The 21,234-nt window shown below is 48.2% G+C and overlaps 1 protein-coding gene across 1 annotated transcript in view; it reads right to left on the minus strand.

Moving 5' to 3' along the window:
- trpm3 (transient receptor potential cation channel, subfamily M, member 3) overlaps positions 1–21,234 on the minus strand; it is a 223,540-nt gene that overhangs the window by 152,135 nt on the left and 50,171 nt on the right. The window contains exon 7 of the mRNA XM_070887456.1: positions 3,414–3,486. Coding sequence (XP_070743557.1) covers positions 3,414–3,486 — 73 coding nt within the window. The remainder of the gene's footprint in view (positions 1–3,413; positions 3,487–21,234) is intronic.

Raw genomic sequence — 21,234 nt, forward strand, 5'->3', positions numbered from 1 at the left:
AAATCTGGACCAACAGAGATCCCCTCCTATCCCTGATAAAGAAATGTGTCCTGATTGGGGATTGGGCGCCCGCACACGGAGCATGCCCCGAGGAGGTCAGGCCATTTCACAGACGGATGGACGAGCTCTCCATCCAAGCCGACTGCCTGCTATGGGGCAGCCTGGTAGTCATGCCCCAGAAAGGAAGGGAATCATTCATCAGGGAACTCCACAGCGAGCACCCAGGCATCGTGCTAATGAAGGCCATTGCCCGGTCACATGTATGGTGGCCAGGAATTGACTCAGACCTGGAACACTGGGTTCGCAGGTGCACGACGTGTTCTCAGCTGGGAAATGCCCCCAGGGAGGCCCCACTCAGCCCGTGGCCCTGGCCCACCAGGCCATGGTCACGTATTCACGTAGACTACGCGGGCCCGTTCATGGGGAAAATGTTCCTGATTGTTGTCGATGCATACTCAAAATGGATCGAGTGCATCATATTGAATTCGTGCACGACATCCACCACCGTTGAAAGTCTGCGTACGGTCTTTGCGACCCACGGCTTGCTGGACATCCTGGTTAGTGATAATGGCACATGTTTCACTAGCTATGAATTCCAGGAGTTTATGTCGGGTAATGATATCAAACATGGCAGGACAGCACCGTTCAAGCCGGTTTCCAATGGCCAGGTGGAACGTGCAGTTCAAATCATAAAACAGGGCATGCTCTGGATTCAAGGACCCTCCCTTCAGTACCGCCTATCGCGCCTCCTGCTGGCCTATTGGTCCCGCCCGCATTCACTCACGGGAGTTCCGCCCATGGAACTACTCATGAAACGCATGCTTAAAATGCAGCTGTCCCTCATTCACCCAAACCTGTCAGACATTGTTGAGAGCAAGCGCCAGTCCCAAATCGAGTTCTATAATCGCAACTCAGTGGGGAGATGCATAGAAATTGATGACCCTGTATTTGTTCTCAATCATGCTTTGGGACCCAAGTGGTTTGTGGGTACTGTAATTGGCAAAGAGGGGACTAGGGTCATAGTGGTCAGACTTAACAATGGGCAGATATGCCGCAAACATCTGGACCAAGTAAAAAAAAGGTTCAGCATGGACACTGAGGAACCTGAGGAAGATCGTGAGATGTTACCCAAACCACTGCCAGTGAACGAGCAACAAGGACATTCACCAGCATGCACAGTCCCTGCGGCCAGCCCGGACAGGTTGGAATCACCTCAGGCGACAGAGATGCATGCCAAGGCCCAACCACCAGAGCCCCAACTGCGACGCTCCATGAGAGAGCGTCAACCGCCTGAAAGACTCAACCTTTGACCCAAAGACGTTGGGGGGAGGTGATGTCATGTTTGTAACCTTCACATAACTGTAACCCTTATGTAACAACACTGTACACTGTATACACCTGAGTAATGCACACCTTGACCACAGGGGATGAACTTGTGGGAGACACTCCTCACCTGGTCATCCAGGTATATAAAGGGAGGTCCCACGCAGGGTCAGCGCTTCTTGGTCCTGAGAATAAAGGTTCAGGTCACGTAGTGACCTTGTCTGAAGTACATGCCTTGTGTGATTCTATAGTAAGGCGTAAGGCACTACAGAGCCCATCAAGGCTGAAGTGAGGTCCAACTTGGTGAACAGCTTGCCACCTGCCAGCGTGGCAAAAAGATCCTCTGCTCTCGGAAGCGGGTATTGGTCCTGTCGTGACATACGTCCACTGCCACCATTGAAAGCCACGAGCCATGTTCGCCACGCACGGCCTGCCTGATGTTCTTGTCAGCGACAATGGGCCGTGCTTCACCAGTGCTGAATACAAGGAATTCATGACCCGCAATGGGATCAAGCACGTCACATCAGCCCCGTTCAAGCCCGCATCCAACGGTCTGGCAGAACGGGCAGTCCAAACCATCAAGCAAAGCTTGAAACATGTGTCGGAAGGCTCCCTGCAGACCCGCTTGTCTCGAGTCCTGCTCAGCTACCGCACCAGACTCCATTCGCTCACCGGGGTTCCCCCTGCCGAACTGCTCATGAAAAGGGCGCTCAAAACAAGGCTCTCACTTGTCCCCTGATCCCCATGATCACGTCGAGGGCAGGCGGCATCAACAAAGCATGTACCATGATCGCGCAAACTTGTCATACGATATTAAAGTCAATGACCCTGTATTTTTACTCAACTATGGACATGGTCCCAAATGGCACACTCATAGCCAAAGAAGGGAGCAGGGTTTTCAGGTCAAACTTGCTAATGGACTAACTTGCAGAAAGCATTTGGACCAAACCAAACTGCGATTTACAAACAGCCACGAGTAACCCGAAGAGGACACCACCAACTTCAACCTTCCAACACACACACAAGTGGCAACTGACATCACGGTCGACCACGAAGCCGAACTCACCATCCCCAGCAGACCGGCAAGGCCAGCTTCCCAGCAGCCCAGTGAAGAACCAACCAACTCACCTACACCTGCATTTGTACCGAGACGATCAACAAGGGAGCGAAAAGCCCCAGATCGTCTCACCCTGTAAATAAGTGTACTATTGACTTTGGGAAGGAGTGATGTTATGGAGCAACCCTAGGTAACCTGTATCATACTCAGTTACGTCACTTTATTATGAGCTTAACAGAAACTATTGAACATTTCAGTTAATCCACCACCACATCCTCTCACAGAAATCTTTCAACTCTGTTGATAATATTATACAATATGCAGTATGTGCTGACCAGATAAGAGGTTTATGACTGATTAAATGTTTGATATGCTAATATTTCACAGATAATGTGAAGGTATTACCACAGTCTATGAAAAATTAATCTACGACAGTCAATGGGATAAATTTTAATGCAAACACCACTTTTCACGGCAGCAGTTAGAATAACGAAGGGGAATGAGTTGATTGACAACAGTTTTACAAATAATTGCAAATGGCGATAGGATGAGATAAGTGATTTGTGGCAAATATCAATAGATACTGCTCACTTTTACTGATCTCTCCGATCTGTGGTGTAAGGAGTTAAGCATGAGTGAGCTCCACGACAGCAACAATTTGCATTTATGTAGTGCCTTAAATGTAATAAAACTTCCGAAGGTGGTTCACAGGAGCGATTTGACACCGAGCCACATGAGGAGATATTAAGACAGGTGGCAAAAAGCTTGGTCAAAGAAATAGGATTTAAGGAGAAAAGTAGAGAGGCGGAGAGGTTTAGGGAGGAAATTCCAGATCTTAGGGCCGAGGCAGCTGAAGGCACAGCCACCTAAGGTGGAGCGATTAAAATCGGTGCTGCTCAAGAGGGCATAATCGTAGGAGCGCACACATCTTGGGGGGTTGTCAGGCAGGAGGAGGTTACAGAGATCGGGAGGCAGAAGCACATCAGCAGGAGGGAAGTAATTCAGCAGATCTGTTGCGATACCATAGAGTTACCTTTCAGGAGTGCTGTTAGAATGGCTAAGTCAATGTCCTGATGTCCCTCTGATCCCATTCTGAAGACAGTAATCTGCAAAATGATAGAAGAATAAAGCATAATTGTGTACGCTGAGACCTAAACTTTGCAGGACTAACTCGAGCTTTCAAGCGGAAGTTTTGATGAACCCACAAAAGAAGGCACAAAACAAGGCCATCAATTTTCACCCAGCTCAATTCCTTCTGCAGGCCACGTATATATGCAACACGATTATGGACTGAAACTCTGGCTGTTCTACCCGTGTACACTAGGATTGTCAACGCTGGTTGGATGTATTCCTGGAAGTTCCATCACATGACCACCCGCCTGCAACTGCCCCGCCCTCACACTCCCGCCATTGGTTGCCCGATAGGTCCATCATCGCAATGACTCTGCCTTCCCACAGCCAATTGGAAAGGACTCTTCGTTGCCTGATTGGCTGATGCTTGACTGTCAGTCAAACAGCCTTTTCACCCCCATCTCCAATATCTTTATAATTAATAAACAAAAGTGTTGATTTTTCTCCCATGTTTTTGCTCGCAGCAGTGTCCTGGAGATTAATCTTCAATTCCTGGAGACTCCAGGGCAATCCTGGAGGGTTGGCAACCCTAGTTTATTCATCGGTACCACTGGAATCTGGTCTGCTGCAACCACAGATGAGATCCTCGCCCCCTTGATTACCTGTGCAACACTGGAACCATCATCATCCTTGGAGAATTAATTAGCTACACCTACACGTATCCCCATACCCTGCAGACACTGACACAGCTCTTACTTGACGGAGATAGTCAAAAACATTAATCACTTCAGGAGTCTATTCCAGATATCAGCTGCTCATTGGGTGGAGCGAAGAATTATTTGGAAAGGAAAAAAAAGGAAGGCAAAGAGAAAAAGAAAGAATGAGAGGAAGAGCGCAATAGAAGATGTCAGTTAAATTGTTAAAAATGGGATTCCCGATCTGATCCCGCCTTGAACCCGCCCACTTCCGGTCTTAACAGAGACGGGACAGGGACAGAATTGGGGGGGGCGGGGGGGAGGTGGTACGGGGACAGGCTACCAATCTGCTCCCAACCACGAACGAAACCCTCCCCCCACCGTCCCTAGCCCTCCCGCGATCCCTCCCCCGGACCAAACGCTCACTCCCTCTCCACATTTGCAGGCCTACCTGCCTGCAGCCAGACAGCCTCTCAATCTGAAATAAAAACAGAGAATGCGGGAAGTCTCAACGGGTCAGACAGCATCTGTGGAGAGAAAATCAAAGTTAACGTTTCGTGGGATATGTGGAACATTCTTTGTTCCAGTCGTACTTGGGTCCCCTCACTCACCTCTTTTTTCCGGTACATTGATGATTGTATCGGTGCCGTTTCCTGCTCTCGCCCTGAACTAGAACATTTCATTCACTTTGCATCCAATGTCCACCCTTCCTTCACCTTCACATGGTCCATCTCCGACTCTTCCCTTCCCTTCCTCGACTTCTCTGTCTCCATTTCTGGGAATAGGCTTTCGACCAGTATCGACTGTAAGCTCACTGACTCCCACAGCTACCTGGTCTACACTTCCTCCCACCCCGCATCCTGTAAGGACTCAATTCCATTCTCCCAGTTTCTCCATCTCCGTCACATCTGCTCTGACGACACCACCTTCCACACTAGTGCCTCTGACATGTATTCCCTTTTCCTCAACCGAGGATTCCCCTCCACCATGGTTAACATGGCCCTCGATCATGTCTGTTCTGTTTCCCGCACCTCTGCTCTCACCCCTTCCCCTCCCTCTCAGAACCATGACGGGGTTCCCCTTGTCCTCACCTTTCACCCCACCAGACTCCGTGTACAACGGATCATCCTCCGCCATTTCCGCAACCTCAGCGTGATCCCATCACCAATCACATCTTCCCCTCCCTTCCCCTCTCAGCATTCCAAAGGGATCGCTTGCTCCGCAACACCCTGGTCCATTCCGCAGTCACACCCAGCACCCCTCCCCTTCCCAAAGCACCTTCCCGTGCAATCGCAGGAGATGCAACACCTGCCCTTTTACCTCCTCCCTTCCCACTATCCAGGGCCCCAAATACTCCTTCCAGGTGAAACAGTGATTTACTTGTACTGCTTTCAATTTAGTATACTGTATTCGCTGCTCACAATGTGGTCTCCTCAACACTGGGGAGACCAAGCGTAGATTGGGTGACCGCTTTGCTGAACACCTCCATTCAGTCTGTAAGTGTGACCCTGAGCGCCCGGTTGCCTGTCACTTTAATTCCCCGATCCACTCCCACTCCGACATCTCCATCCTCGGCCTCCTACACGGTTCCAATGAAGCTCAACGCAAGTTCGAGGAACAGTACCTCATCTTTCGTTTAGGCACTTTACAGCCTTATGGACTAAACATCGAGTTCAACAATTTTAGAGCATAACCTCTGGCCATCTTTGGCTCCCTTTCCCTCCCCCCACCTCCCCCCCCCCCCACCCCCCCAATCCCCCATCCCCTATCTTATGTTTTTTTTCTCTTTGTCTCAAATGTCAGCTGGTCATTGTTCTGCCATTCACACCCTATATAGATTAACCTTTTTCTAACTTCTGTCATTACCATTTCAATTCGGCCCATTATCCCTTTTGTCTCTCTAATCTCTCCTGTCTTCCACTCTATCACAGACCTTCCCTTTTGTTCTTTCTTCCTCTCCCTCTTTCAGTGCTTAAGAATGTGTTCTTTTCGAACATTTGGCAGTTCTAATGAAGGATTGTCGACCCGAAACTTTAACTCTGTTTTTCTCTCCACAGATGCTGCCCGACCGGCTGAGATTTCCAGCATTCTCTGTTTTTATTTCAGATTCCAGCATCCGCAGTGTTTTGCTTTTATATTAGCATCTCATTCTGGCTGGCTGCAGGTGGGAATGCGAGGCCTCACATACAAATCAGGCTTTGCGTGAAACCTGGCCTCTCAGGTTTCCAGCCCACCTTGGAGGCCCCTGACCCCAACCCCATTACCTGGAAAAAATTCCAGCCTAGATTCCTTAAGCAGTAGAAATGGTTTTTCTCTATCTACCCTATCATTTCCCCTTAATATCTTTAAAACTTTGATCAATGACTCCTTAATCTTCTAAATTCCAATATATATTCCAGTACTGGCTGGTATAGGGATGTTAGAAAATATCGAAACTCCTTTACAGTGGAAATGCTGGTTTGATAAATGAACATTCCAGTTGTGAAGCTGGTGTTACTCTTACCGTTATGTCTCTCAGGTCCTGAGCAGCAGAACTGAATACAATTCTATTAAAAAGTTTCAGAGTATGTTTTCAGCTCCAGACTTGAATAATACAGGGTTGAAGGCTATGTAACATGTAACACCCCACACCCGCTGCCCTGTGCAGTAATATTCATTATCTTCCTCTGCAGTACAATGTAGCTCCAATTTCACTTATCGTATTATTACAAATAATTTGCAGAGCAATCATTTATATATTGCAAATGACCTCATGCAATAGGTAATGAGGAGAATGAATGAAAGTGCAATGCTATTTCTAGTCATTTAATAAACATGAGACAGCTAATTACTTTTCCACACACTGAATGGACAATGAAATGAACTATGGAGTCACATAAAAACCCACGCCACACAGACTATTTAATATTCTGAAGGTATTCTCATTCTGCCACTTTGTAAAGAATATAAATCTTTGGCATAACTGCTGTGCTAAATTGGGTTCTGAACAAAAGGGAATAACAATTTTTAAACAGCAGCTCCTCGCTATTTTTCATGAGTTCTGGTGAGAGAGTAGCTTTCCTTTCACGACCTCAGGGTGTCCCAAAGGGCTTTACAGTCAATGAAGTATTTTTGAAGTGTAGTCACTGTTGTAATGTAGGAAATCGTTGCTGTAAGGATTGCAGTGAATTTGGCCCTTTACAAGTATTGGCACTTTGTGATGTAACCTTTTAGAAGGAAACGTTGATAGGTTGTGATGACGTAGGGGTGGGAGGAGGCTCGTGTGGAGCATAAATGGTTGGGCTGAATGGCCAGTTTCTGTGCTGTAAAATTCTATGTAACCAATTAGCTTCTCAGTACAAAGGCTGTGCTAAAAGCTCTCTCTTTTACTGTTAATCTAAAGTAGATTGAAAAAGGAAGAGCTGGGGCAACTCTAAAGGCTGAGTTGGTAGCTACACAAGTATGGCTATGATATATTCTTTACAACATCACTAACAAACCCACTCTACAAGATGGTTCCAATACATCATGTAACTTTATCACATGACCCTTTTATTGTGATACATCAGTAGTTGCATTACCATAGTAATCCACTAGGAGGAACTCTATTACACTGGCACTGAGCCATACTGATCAGAAAGATTCGCAGGTGCCATCCTCGTGCTGTGCCAAGCCAGCTGATGTCAGCGGTAGCAGCACTATATTGGGCCTCTTGTCTAGTGAGAGGACCAATGAGCCAGGCTTCCTCGTTCCTGATTCCTATCCAGTGGGAAATTGCAATATGTATGGATGCAAGGACAAGGTCGGACTTGGCGATAATGCCCGTACAGTTGTATAATCCGCCGGAACCCACTTTCTGGGCTATGAATGAAGAATGGGCCACTTGAGAAGATGGCCAGCTCTCATGCGATTGTCAAAGAAAAAAAATGAATGAAAAAAGACTTGCACTTACAAAGTGCATTTATCATATCTTCAGAAATGTTTCAAAGCACGACTCATGCAATGAACGACTTTGAAGTTATGCAGGCAGGAACGGGGGTGGGGTGGGGGGGGTGGTGCTAGCAGGACACTGGGAGACCACCCGTTCTTCACATAGATACATGACATGATCTGGAATGCACTGTCGAGAAGCAGATTTAGTGGTACCTTAGAAGTAGGGGAATTGGATAAATATTTGAAAAGGAAAAAGTTTCAAGGCGATGGGGAAAGTGGGGAGAGTGGGACTAATTGGAGAGTTCTTTGTAAGAGCTGGCATAGGCTGATGGGCCGAATGGCTTCCTTTTGTGCTGCGTGATTCTATGGAATTATTCCCAAGTAGTGTCATTTTCTACAGTTTTAATGGACTTGTGAAGGCGTTGAAAAATAAGACTTGACTTTCCTAAACCCTTTGTCCAATTGTTGGCTGATATTTTTCTTCGCTAAGGGGGAAAAATTCCGTACCACTCGTGAGATTTTGTGCCAGGTGCAGAAGTCTCATCTCGCGCTAGAAATTGGGGTTACTGCCTCCAAAAGGAAGTGGTGTGCAAAATAATGTGCTCCAGTTCCTTTCTGAGGCACTAGTGGGGCAGATGCGTTGGGAGCGGGGCGCAGCACTACGCACTGGGCCGTGTAGTGCTGCCACGTAAATGGGGCTACCCCTTAATTAAAGGGAAGGGCCCAAGCTGCAAACTCTGTGGTAATGAAAGCATCCTACCTGGACCACTGGGGAGCGGGGGGTGCCGTGCCAACAGCCCAGCACTCACGCAGGGTGTGACGGGGTGCAGGACAAAATCGGCATCATTTCTTTTTTTAAAGCCCGCATCTCCCCTTTAACTTGCGAGCGGCTGGCCGCCCAGGTCACGTCCCCTGAAGCTGTAGCTGTCATGGCCCTGCGCAGCATCAGAGGGCCAAAGAGTCCAGTGAGGTTAAAGACATTTAGGGCCCGGGGCGCTGCGCACGGTGATGACATCATCACCCGCACAGCGGAGCGGGATGCTACGGGTTATTGCCGCCGCGAAACTCCAGCGGAATTTAGCGGGAGTCGTTAGCAGTGTTGCCCCCAGGCGAAAAGTCGTTTGTGTCCCGTTAGCGCTCCCCCGTATTTCTAGGCCAAAGAGTCCAGTGAGGTTAAAGACATTTAGTGCTTTTTTAATTCATTCACGGGATGTGGACGTCTCTAACAAGGCCAGCATTTATTGCCCGTCCCTAATTGTCCTTAAGAATGTGGTGGTGAGCCACCTCCTTAAACCTCTGCAGTCCGTGTGGTGAAGGTGCTCCCACAACGCTGTCAGGGAGGGTGTTCCAGGACTTTAACCCAGTGAGATGAAAGAACGGCAATATATTTCCAAGTCAGGATGGTGTGTCACTTGGAGGGAAACTTGGAGGTGGGGGTGTTCCCATGCGCCTGCTGCCCTTGTCCTTCTAGATGGTAGAGGTCGTGGGTTTGGGAGATACAATCGAAGAAACCTTGACAAGTCGCTGGAGTGCATCTTGCAGATGGTATACACTGCAACCATGGTGTGCCGGTGGTGGAGGGAGTGAAGGTTTAAGGTGGTGGATGGGGTACCAATCATGTGGGCTGCTTTGTCGTGGATAGTGTCGAGCTTCTTGAGTGTTGTTGGAGCTGCAATCATCCAGGCAAGTGGAGAGTATTGCATCACACTCCTGACTTGTGTTATATACCCTTTAAAATCAATGTGTACTGTGAGCTCTTTCCTCCTTTGTCTCCATCCTTTTAATGTTCATGAGTTGCAGGCCTAATCCAAAAAAAACTTTGCTCAGTATAAACAATCTTTCAGAATGAAAAAGTGAGACACGTGATCGGAAAGTATCAGTTTAGTTAAGTAGGCTTGTCATATGATTCATATTCCATGTATTCAGGAGGAATATTTTAATGTTTTGAACCCCTGGTATTTGACAGGGCTGGAAAATGATAAAATGATAAGATGAATCATAGTCCTTTGAAGGATGGCTAGCAAAATGCCACTTTATTAATAACTTGAAATGCAACTGCCAGCAGGAACTCCATCTCCATCATTAGTACTAATTAATGACACTCAGTACTTTTAAGTAACTTTAACAAGTTGCTGTGTTAATTGAGGACGTAACTCGCCACTTCCTGGCCTTCAGACCTTTTGTAGATGTAGAACCGGTACCTCGCCATCAGAACGCTTTCCTTTGGGTTCAAATGCTCTCGGACTAGTGTGCACAAATCATCGTACGATTTCTCCGTGGGTTTTGCTGAAGTGAGCAGATTCTTCATGAGGCCATACAGACGGTGAGGAGGATCGCCCTTCGTTTGGCAGCACTCTCTTCCTCATGTAGCTCTTTGGCCACGAAGTATTGGTCGAGTTGCTCCATAAAAGTTTCCCAATCATCTCTCTCCAAGAATTTCTCCAGGATGCCCACTGTTCTCTGCATCTTTGGGTTCGCTATCTGTATCTCGTCACCAGTAGTTGTGTATGGAGAACGAGTCAGACTGAACACTGTGAGATCAAAGTAAAGTGTGACCTTAGTCTTTTATTGCAGGTCTCCAGAGTGCCTCTCCAACCAGTGAAGCCTTCTTAATTACCTGTGCTCCAAAGGGATTATGGGATCCTTTGGGACTCCAGGGGATGAGCCCTCTGGTGGCTGTACAGAGTAAATACAAGTATACATATATAAGTATACGAAAATAGAATACAAAGATGCTGGAGGAGTTGCAAAACGATTTACTAGAAGAATACCAGAACTGGGAGGTTATTATTATATATGTATACTTGTATTTACTCTTTACAGCCACCAGAGGGCTCATCACCTGGAGTCATAAGAACATAATAAGAATTAGGAACAGGGGTAGGCCATCTAGCCCCTCGAGCCTGCTCCGCCATTCAACAAGATCATGGCTGATCTGGCCGTGGACTCAGCTCCACTTACCCGCCCGCTCCTCGTAACCCTTAATTCCCTTATTGGTTAAAAATCTATCTGTCTGTGATTTGAATACATTCAATGAGCTAGCCTCAACTGCTTCCTTGGGCAGATAATTCCACAGATTCACAACCCTCTGGGAGAAGAAATTGCTTCTCAACTCGGTTTTAAATTGGCTCCCCCGTATTTTGAAGCTGTGCCCCCTAGTTCTAGTCTCCCCGACCAGTGGAAACAACTCTCTGCCTCTATCTTGTCTATCCCTTTTATTATTTTAAATGTTTCTATAAGATCTCCCCTCATCTTTCTAAACTCCAACGAGTAAAGACCCAGTCTACTCAATCTATCATCATAAGGTAACCCCCTCATCTCCGGAATCAGCCTCGTGAATCGTTTCTGTACCCCCTCCAAAGCTAGTATATCCTTCCTTAAGTAAGGTGACCAAAACTGCATGCAGTACTCCAGGTGCGGTCTCAGCAATACCCTATACAGTTGCAGCAGGACCTCCCTGCTTTTGTACTCCATTCCTCTCGCAATGAAGGCCAACATTCCATTTGCCTTCCTGATTACCTGCTGCACCTGCAAACTAACTTGTTGGGATTCATGCACAAGGACCCCCAGGTCCCTCTGCACCGCAGCATGTTGTAATTTCTCCCCATTCAAATAATATTCCCTTTTACTGTTTTTTTTTCCAAGGTGGATGACCTCACATTTTCTGACATTGTATTCCATCTGCCAAACCTTAGCCCATTCGCTTAACCTATCTAAATCTCTTTGCAGCCTCTCTGTGTCCTCTACACAACCCGCTTTCCCACTAATCTTTGTGTCATCTGCAAATTTTGTTACACTACACTCTGTCCCCTCTTCCAGGTCATCTATGTATATTGTAAACAGTTGTGTCCCAGCACCGATCCTGTGGCACACCACTAACCACCGATTTCCAACCTGAAAAGGACCCATTTATCCCGACTCTCTGCTTTCTGTTAGCTAGCCAATTCTCTATCCATAATACCTTGGGAGCACAGGTATGTAAGGAGGCTTCAAAGGTTGGAGAGGCACTCTGGAGATGTGCAATAAAAGATGAAGGTCACACCTTACTTTGAGCTCACAGTGTTCAGTCTGACTCGTTCTCCATACACAACTACTGGCGACGAGATACAGATAGCGAACCCAAAGATGCAGAGAACAGTGGGCATCCTGGAGAAATTCTTGGAGGGAGATAATTGGAAAACTTTTATGGAGCAACTCGACCAATACTTCGTGGCCAACGAGCTAGATGGGGAAGAGAGTGCAGCCAAATGAAGGGCGATCCTCCTCACCGTCTGTATGGCCTCATGAAGAATCTGCTCACTCCGGCAAAACCCACGGAGAAATCGTACGATGATTTGTGCACACTAGTCCGAGAGCATTTGAACCCGAAGGAAAGCGTTCTGGTGACGAGGTACCGGTTCTACATCTACAAAAGGTCTGAAGGCCAGGAAGTGGCGAGTTACGTCGCCGAACTGAGACGCCTTGCAGGACATTGCGAATTTGAAGTACATTTGGAGCACATGCTCAGAGGCTTTTTCGTACTTGGCATTGGCCACGAAACCATACTTCTCAAATTTTTGACTGTAGAGACCCCAACCTTGAGAAAGGCCATAGTGATGGCCTAGGCGTTCATTGCCACCAGTGACAATACGAAGCAAATCTCTCAGCGCACAAGTGCTGCTACAAGTACTGTGAACAAAGTGATGTTGTTTTCGAATCGTAACGTACAAAGTAGGTCACACATACCTGCAGTTACACGTCCGCAGATGTCTCAGAGTCCACCATCAAGGGTGATAAATGCAAGGCCATTAACACCTTATTGGCACTGTGGGGGTGATCATCATTTCCATTCATGTCGATTCAAAGAGTACATTTGCAAGGGCTGTTGAACAATGGGACACCTCTAACGAGTGTGCAGGCAAGCTGTAAAGCCTGTTAAACCTGCAAACCACCATGTTGCAGAGGAGGACAGATTCACGGAGGATCATGATGAACCAGAGCCTCAGATCGAGGAGGCAGAGGTACATGGGGTGCACACATTCACCACGAATTGTCCCCCAATAATGCTGAATGTTGAACTAAATGGACTCCCGGTGTCAATGGAACTGGACACGGGCGCGAGCCAGTCCATCTTGGGCAAAAAGACTTTTGAAAGGTTCGTGGTGCATCAAGGCCTCAAGGCCAGTCTTAACTCCAGTTCACACGAGACTAAGAACTTACACGAAAAAATTGATTCCTGTAATTGGCAGTGCTACCGTAAAGGTCTCCTACGATGGAGCGGTGCACAAGCTACCACTGTGGGTGGTACCGGGTGATGATCCCACGCTGCTTGGCAGGAGCTGGCTGGGAAAGATACGCTGGAACTGGGATGATGACCGAGCGCTATCACCCGCTGACGACAGTTCGTGTGCCCAGGTCTTAAACAAATTTCCTTCGCAGTTTGAACCAGGCATCGGAAAATTCCAAGGAGCAAAAGTGCAGATCCACCTAATTCCGGGGGTGCGACCCATCCATCACAAGGCGAGAACAGTACCATACATGATGAGAGAAAGGGTAGAGATCGAGCTAGATCGGCTGCAAAGAGAGGGCATCATTTCCCTGATCGAGTTCAACGAGTGGGCCAGTCCTATCGTCCCAGTCCTCAAGAGAGACGGCACCATCAGAATTTGTGGCAATTACAAAGTAACTATCAATCGTTTCTCCCTGCAGGACCAATACCCACTACCAAAGACCGCCGACCTCTTTGCAACGCTGGCAGGAGGAAAGACGTTCACGAAGCTGGATGTGGCTTCAGCCTACATGAAGCAGAAACTGGAGGAATCACTGAAGGGCCTCACCCTCATCAACACGTACAAAGGTCTTTTTGTTTATAATAGATGCCCATTTGGAATCCGATCGGTGGCGGCGATATTCCAGAGAAACATGAAAAGCTTACTGAAGTCGGTCCCGCACACCATGGTCTTCCAGGACGACATCTTGGTCACAGGTCGGAACACAGTCGAACAGCTGTAGAACCGGGAGGAGGTTCTTAGTCGACTCAACCATGTGGGGCTCAGGTTAAAATGCTTGAAGTGCGTTTTCCTGGTGCCTGAAGTGGAGTTCCTGGGAAGGAGGATTGTGGCGGATGGCATCAGGCCCACCAACGCGAAGACGGAGGCAATCGAGAACGCACCGAGACCACAGAACGTGACGGAGTTGCGGTCGTTTCAGGCACTCCTGAACTACTTTGGTAACTTCTTACCGGGTCTCAGCACACTGTTAGAACCACTGCATGTCTTACTACAAAAAGGGGATGAATGGGTTTGGGGCAAAAGCCAAGAAAATACCTTTGAAAAAGCGGGAAAATTGTTATGCTCAAACAAATTGCTTGTGTTGTATGATCTATGTAAGCGTTTGGTACTAGCATGTGATGCGTTGTCACATGAAGTCGGGTGTGTATTGCAACAAGCTAATGATTTTGGGAAACTGCAACTGGTTGCTTATGCATCCAGGAGTCTGTCTAAGGCTGAGAGAGCCTACAGCATGATTGAGAAAGAAGTGTTAGCGTGTGTCTATGGGGTAAAGAAAATGCATCAATACCTGTTTGGGCTAAAATTCGAATTGGAAACTGACCATAAGCCACTTATATCCTTGTTCTCCGAGAGTAAAGGGATAAATACCAACGCATCGGCCCGCTCACGTTGTCCGTATACAACTACGCCATCCGCCACAGGCTAGGCACAGAAAACTGCGCCGATGCTCTCAGTAGGATGCCACTGCCCACCACGGGGGTGGAAATGGCGCAGCCCACAGATCTAGCCATGGTTATAGAAGCATTTGAGAGTGAACAATCACCCGTCACTGCCCATCAGATCAAAACCTGGACAAGCCAGGACCCCTATTATCTCTAGTCAAAAGCTGTGTGCTTCACGGGAGCTGGTCCAGTGTCCCTGTGAAATGCAGGAAGAGATAAAGCCGTTCCAGCGGCGTAAAAATGAAATGTCTATACAGGCAGACTGCCTTCTATGCGGCAATCGAGAAGTGGTCCCCAAGAAGGGCAGAGACACCTTCATCAATGACCTCCACAGTACCCACCAGGCATTGTAATGATGAAAGTGATAGCCAGATCCCATGTGTGGTGGCCCGGTATCGATGCGGACTTAGAGTCCTGCGTTCACAGATGTAATACATGCTTGCAGTTAAGCAATGTACCCAAGAAGGCGCCGCTAAGTTTATGGTCTTGGCCCTCCAAACCGTGGTCTAGGGTACACGTCGATTATGCAGGCCCGTTCTTGGGTAAAATGTTCCTTGTGGTTGTAGACGTGTACTCCAAGTGGATTGAATGTGAGATAATGTTGGCTAGCACATCCGCTGCCACCACTGAAAGCCTGCGGGCCATGTTTGCCACATACGGCCTACCCGATGTCCTGGTGAGCAACAACGGGCCATGTTTTACCAGTGCTGAGTTCAAAGAATTCATGACCCGTAACGGGATCAAACATGTCATATCTGCCCCGTTTAAACCAGTGTCCAATGGTCAGGCAGAGAGCACTACAAACAATCAAGCAAGGCTTGAAGAGTGTAACTGAAGGCTCACTGCAGACTCGCCGATCCCGAGTCCTGCTTAGCTACCGCATGAGACCCCACTCACTCACTGGGATCCCACCTACTGAACTGCTCAGGAAAAGAGCACTTCAGACAAGGCTCTCGTTAGTTCACCTGATCTACATGAACAGGTAGAGATCAGCCAGCTTCAACAAAGTGCATACCATGATAGCGCAAATGTGTCATGCAAAATTGAAATCAATGATCCTGTATTTGTATTAAATTATGGACAAGGTCCCAAGTGGCTTCCCGGCACTGTCGTGGCCAAAGAGGGGAGTAGGGTGTTTCGGGTCAAACTTTCAAATGGACTCATTCACCGGAAACACTTGGACCAAATACAAAGGATTGTGAACAGATTGGGCGGCAAGATTAGAACACTGAAATCGTATAACTGGCCACTGCTTTCAACAGAGGTTAGAGAGAAGCGAGAGAGAGGGAGGAGAGAGAGGGGAGAGAGGTGGTTGCTACTACCTCATCAAGACAAGGAGAGAAACCAACGCGACAGTTGTAAAACTTCTCCAGCCTCGAAGTCTTGAAGTCCTGAAGGAAGGAAGAACATCACCATCTACCATTAACTATCAAAAGGATTGGTAAGCATAAGTCCCTGCCCTGGAGTCCAACCTAGCTAGAATTAGGTATTGGGAGATGGGAGGTATAATTTTACTGAAACCCCCTTTGACTGTGTAGTGTATGGTACTTTATTAGAGGGATTATAAGTTTGACCTTGTACCTTTCCTTGTATTGTTCTTTATTAGAGTGATTGCAAGTTTGGCCTTGTATTTTCTTACTAGAGTAGTAAGCCTGTATTACCCTGACTGTAATAAAACCAAAGTTCTATGCATCAAACCAGCATCCTCTGCACTTTTGTCACACCCCCCAAATAAATCCAGAGTACAGAACCCAAGGGAGGGGGAGCGATTCGAAACTGCTCAAGTTGGTCAGAAGGGAACCTGACCCCCTCATAGAGACCACACAGAGCACACCCCACACCCCACCCTCCCTTACAAAATGGCGACCGCGGCAGGACTCTGGTACATGGGTTGTGATGTGGAGAGTGCTGGTTTGGGGCAAAGAATCAAAATGGAAGAGAGGATTTCCTCCTATGTGTATAAGAAAGTGAATGTAACTAAAGAATGGGTGCTTAGTCTATTGCGCGCTGAGTGTCCAGCTGACACTGCAGTCCAGTGGACAGCAAGTAAAGATCACAAAAAAGCAGTAGAGAAAGCAATTTGGTTGGTCTGTCTACAGCGACAGGTCCAACTGCTAGACAGAATGAATGAAACATTTCAGGCAGAGTTATGGGAATGCGCAGAGAATTATCAGGAAAGGGTTATGTCAGAAGAAAGATTATTAGGAGAACTCCATAAGCTAAAACAGGAAAGGACCCAAATAATGGAAAGGTTTAAAAGCAGTCAGGACTATTTTCAATGTCAGGTTACCGAGGCCAAAAATAATGAAAAGTCACTGAGGGAGGAAAGCACTCGCCTCACCCTACAAGTAAAAGAGCTCCAGGAAAGATTAAAAGATGTGCAAGCAGCGTATAAAGTAGCTAGCACTAATGGGTTTGAATCGAGAGACCACGGTCCCTGCCAGCAACAAATTAAAAGTTTAAACCTTGCTCTGTCCAAGGCAAAAGGCATGGTATGCCTAATAAGCCCGGGTACGCCCTAGGTAAACCTGGAAGAGAAGGAAGAAACTACCTGCTCACTACCTGTGGACCGGTGACTACACCGGTTCAGCAGCAGGAGGGGCATATCAGTTGCGGGGCGGACAGGGATAGTGAACCACCACCACCTGTAGCACCGAGTTTCAGCTCGGCTTGGCCGCAGGGAAGAGAGGGAGGCGAGCCAGAACAGGGAGAGCCAGAACCAGGGCTAATGTGCCTGGTCCGGCAACAGAAGTTTGGCCCGCCCACCCTTAACGGGGGTCCAGGGCCCCATGAAAGTCAGTTTGTGGTCCTCCACACTCCCCACCAGCTTAGGGCTATGATAAGCCACCTGGGAAAGCTAACTCCAAAGGGAGACCCCTCAGTTCACTTTGTGGAAGTGGAACAGGCAGGGGATAGTAATGGGTGTGATGATGCAGAAATGGTTAAGATGCTTCTCCTATCTCTAGACAGCAAACTGTACTAGTCCCTCTCTACTGAGAGCAAAAGAGGACAGAAAACACTTGCTGCCGTCCAGAAAGTCATTTTAGAAGCTATGGGCTGCAATGACGGAAGTCCCTTCTCTAGAGTAGGGAAAACGGTGCAGCTCACAGGAGAAACCCCACAGGCTTTCGCAGACCGACAGTGGCCGGTGTACAAAAGCGCCTGTAGTGGGGACATAGACAGGGATCACTTAAACCCGGATGAATTAGCACACTGGCCCCGAAGCCTAGTAGCTAACAGTTTACCCAGAATAAGAACCAAGGCTGAGGCCTGGTTCGACACCAGAGATCCCCAAGCCACAGAGCAGGGAGTGCTTAGCAACTGACCCTAGCTTACAGAAACGGCAGAGGGACAGAAGAGCACCCACAAAAGGAAAGAGTTCACGAAATCTGACCTAACCAAGACAAGAGGGAATGGTGCCACGAGGGGGGCAACTCCTCCCATACAAAACGTACCTGCTTCGGGTACGGAAAGAGTGGGCACTGGAGAAAGGATTGTAAAAATCCTTGGAAGAATTCTCCAACCCCTGCCCAAAAGACCGAGACAGATAATCCAGTCCCTCCCCACTCATTTGAGACCTTTTTAACTGCGCTCCGAGCCATGTTAGATGGCCCTGGGAAGGTAGCCACTGCCACCGGTACCGAGATCCCATCTGCCCCATCGCAACCAAAACTATGACTAGGACAGGCACAGCCTGTCCACCTGTGTGCCCTCGAGTATGATGCATGGGGGAGACCGACCATACAGATGGAAGTGGAAAAGGTGAAAGGGACTTGCCTGCTGGACACCGGTGCCTCAAGCACCCTTGTCTATGCAGCTAACCCCGCCGCCTCACCTCTGTCTAACGGGGTCCCCTACAGCTTGGTGGGTTTCACAGGCATTGAACAGACTGGCTCATTCTCTGTTCCGCTCTCCATTCATTTAGGTACACTCCACACTAAGTGGACTTGTGTCCTGATGAAGTGGGAGCAGGATGGGAGAGGGATCCTGGGTGCTGACTTCATCTTAGGCCACGGGGTCTTTGGGAGTCAGTCTGTATGGGACAGGAGAGTGAGGTGATGGTTATCCCAGGAAAACAGGGAAAAGGGACGGTGTGCACCATGAAACCAAAGGAGGGTTACGACCTTGAATCACTGGTCGCAAATGGCATGTTAGCCTTCATAGCGAGGGGATTTGAGTACAGGGGCAGGGAGGTGTTGCTACAGTTGTACAGGGCCTTGGTGAGGCCACACCTGGAGTATTGTGTACAGTTTTGGTCTCCTAACTTGAGGAAGGACATTCTTGCTATTGAGGGAGTGCAGCGAAGATTCACCAGACTGATTCCCGGGATGGTGGGACTGACCTAGCAAGAAAGACTGGATCAACTGGGCTTGTATTCACTGGAGTTCAGAAGAAAGAGAGGGGACCTCATAGAAACGTTTAAAATTCTGACGGGTTTAGACAGGTTCGATGCAGGAAGAATGTTCCCGATGTTGGGGAAGTCCAGAGCCAGGGGTCACAGTCTAAGGATAAGGGGTAAGCCATTTAGGACCGAGATGAGGAGAAACTTCTTCACCCAGAGAGTGGTGAACCTGTGGAATTCTCTACCACAGAAAGTAGTTGAGGCTAATTCACTAAATACATTCAAAAGGGAGTTAGATGAAGTCCTTACTACTCGGGGGATCAAGGGGTATGGCGAGAAAGCAGGAAGGGGGTACTGAAGTTGTATGTTCAGCCATGAACTCATTGAATGGCGGTGCAGGCTAGAAGGGCTGAATGGCCTACTCCTGCACCTATTTTCTATGTTTCTATGTTTCTATGTCAGTAACACCCCTGTAAAATATCAAGAGTATGTGAGGAAAAACCTTGCAGCTTTTGCCACTCACAAACACGACTGTGGGAGAATAAACGGGGTCGAGGTTAGCATAGATGGGGACCCCATGACCCGACCACAGAAACAATATAACTTCTCCAGGGAGGCGGAGGCAGACATGGAAACATCCTTGGGTTCGCTGGTTAAACAGCGGGTATTGAGACCAATAGCTACCCATGTGAACTCTGCATTGTGGTCGGTTAAGAAACTGGACAATTCCTGGAGAGCCACGGTGGACTATTGAGTAATCAATCGTAACATCCCCGCCTGTGCACCCACTGTCGCTGCTGTCGCCGACCTCATTGGAAGTATCCCAACCTCCGCGACCACTTTCACGGTGCTGGATATTTCCAACGGGTTCTGGTCCATACCTTTAAGAAAGGAAGATCAGTACAAGTTTGCTTTTACCTTTAAAGGACAGCAATACACTTGGAACTGTCTCCCTCAGGGCTTCCATGACAGCCCCAGTATTTTCCATCAGTGTATGGCCAACTGTTTAAAGAGTTTCAGCAGACCCCAGCAGTTGGTACAGTATGTAGATGACCTGCTCTTGTTCACCGATGAGAGGGAGGAGCATGGCCCACTGCTGGCTGAACTGCTGGAGCTGCTGAAAGAAGAGGGATTTAAAGTAAACCCCAAAAAGGCACAGATCGGCCTGAAGGAAGTCAAATTCCTGGGACTGTCGGTGAGCGCTGGGGAAAGAACTATAGACAAAGCTAGAAGGGAAGCAGTGTAGAAGTTACCCGCCCCCAACACAGTGACAGGAGTAAGATCTTTTCGAGGACTCACCGGGTACTGCAGAGATTTCATTGAGGATTATGCAGCCACCGCAGCCCCTCTGCTCCAACTCCTACACAAGGGAGTGGAGTGGGAATGGGACGAAGGTTGCGAGGCAGCATTTATCCAACTCAAGAAAGACCTGCAGACCGCGCCAGCTCTAGGGGCAATAGATGGGGGTAAAGAGTTTTTCCTGGAGGTAGCAGCCAGTGGGGACAGTCTGAGCGCAGTACTGCTCCAAGAATGGCACAGCCGACTGAGACCAGTGGTCTACTCCTCCAGGATACTCACGGATGTGGAGAAAGGATACTCCAACTGTGAGTGGCACCTCCTAGCCACTCACTGGGCTATAAAAAGATCACTGATCTTCACGGGGGGGTCCCCTATCACACTCCTTACTCACCATACGCCCACCCAAATGCTCCTGGACGGGAGAATCAAGGACGGGACAGTGAGCAGTGCCCGCATTGCTTGCTGGACCCTGCTCCTCTCTCAAATGGACCTAAGGGTAAAGGGTTCTGCAAGCCAAGACTCGCAGCCAACATGATTTATCCAGGTATAGCCCAACGGTGTTCCGTAGAAGGGGTATGGGAAATTAACATAGGCTTTCGGGCTGGGTTACACCCCACAGGCCGAGAGATCGATGTGGACGGTTCAAGCACAGTATCTGCGGGTGAACGACTCACAGGCTGTGGAGCATATGACCGCGAGGCAGGCATTGCCCTGGCGATTAAACTCCTCAGTACTATGAGCGCCCAGCACGCTGAACTGTCTGCGGTGGTGTATGAAGTCACACACCCCAAAGAATTCCCTACCCCATACACGATTTCCTCGG

The sequence above is a fragment of the Pristiophorus japonicus genome, chromosome 1 (genome assembly GCF_044704955.1).
Source record: "Pristiophorus japonicus isolate sPriJap1 chromosome 1, sPriJap1.hap1, whole genome shotgun sequence".
In the NCBI taxonomy this organism is placed as follows: domain Eukaryota; kingdom Metazoa; phylum Chordata; class Chondrichthyes; family Pristiophoridae; genus Pristiophorus; species Pristiophorus japonicus.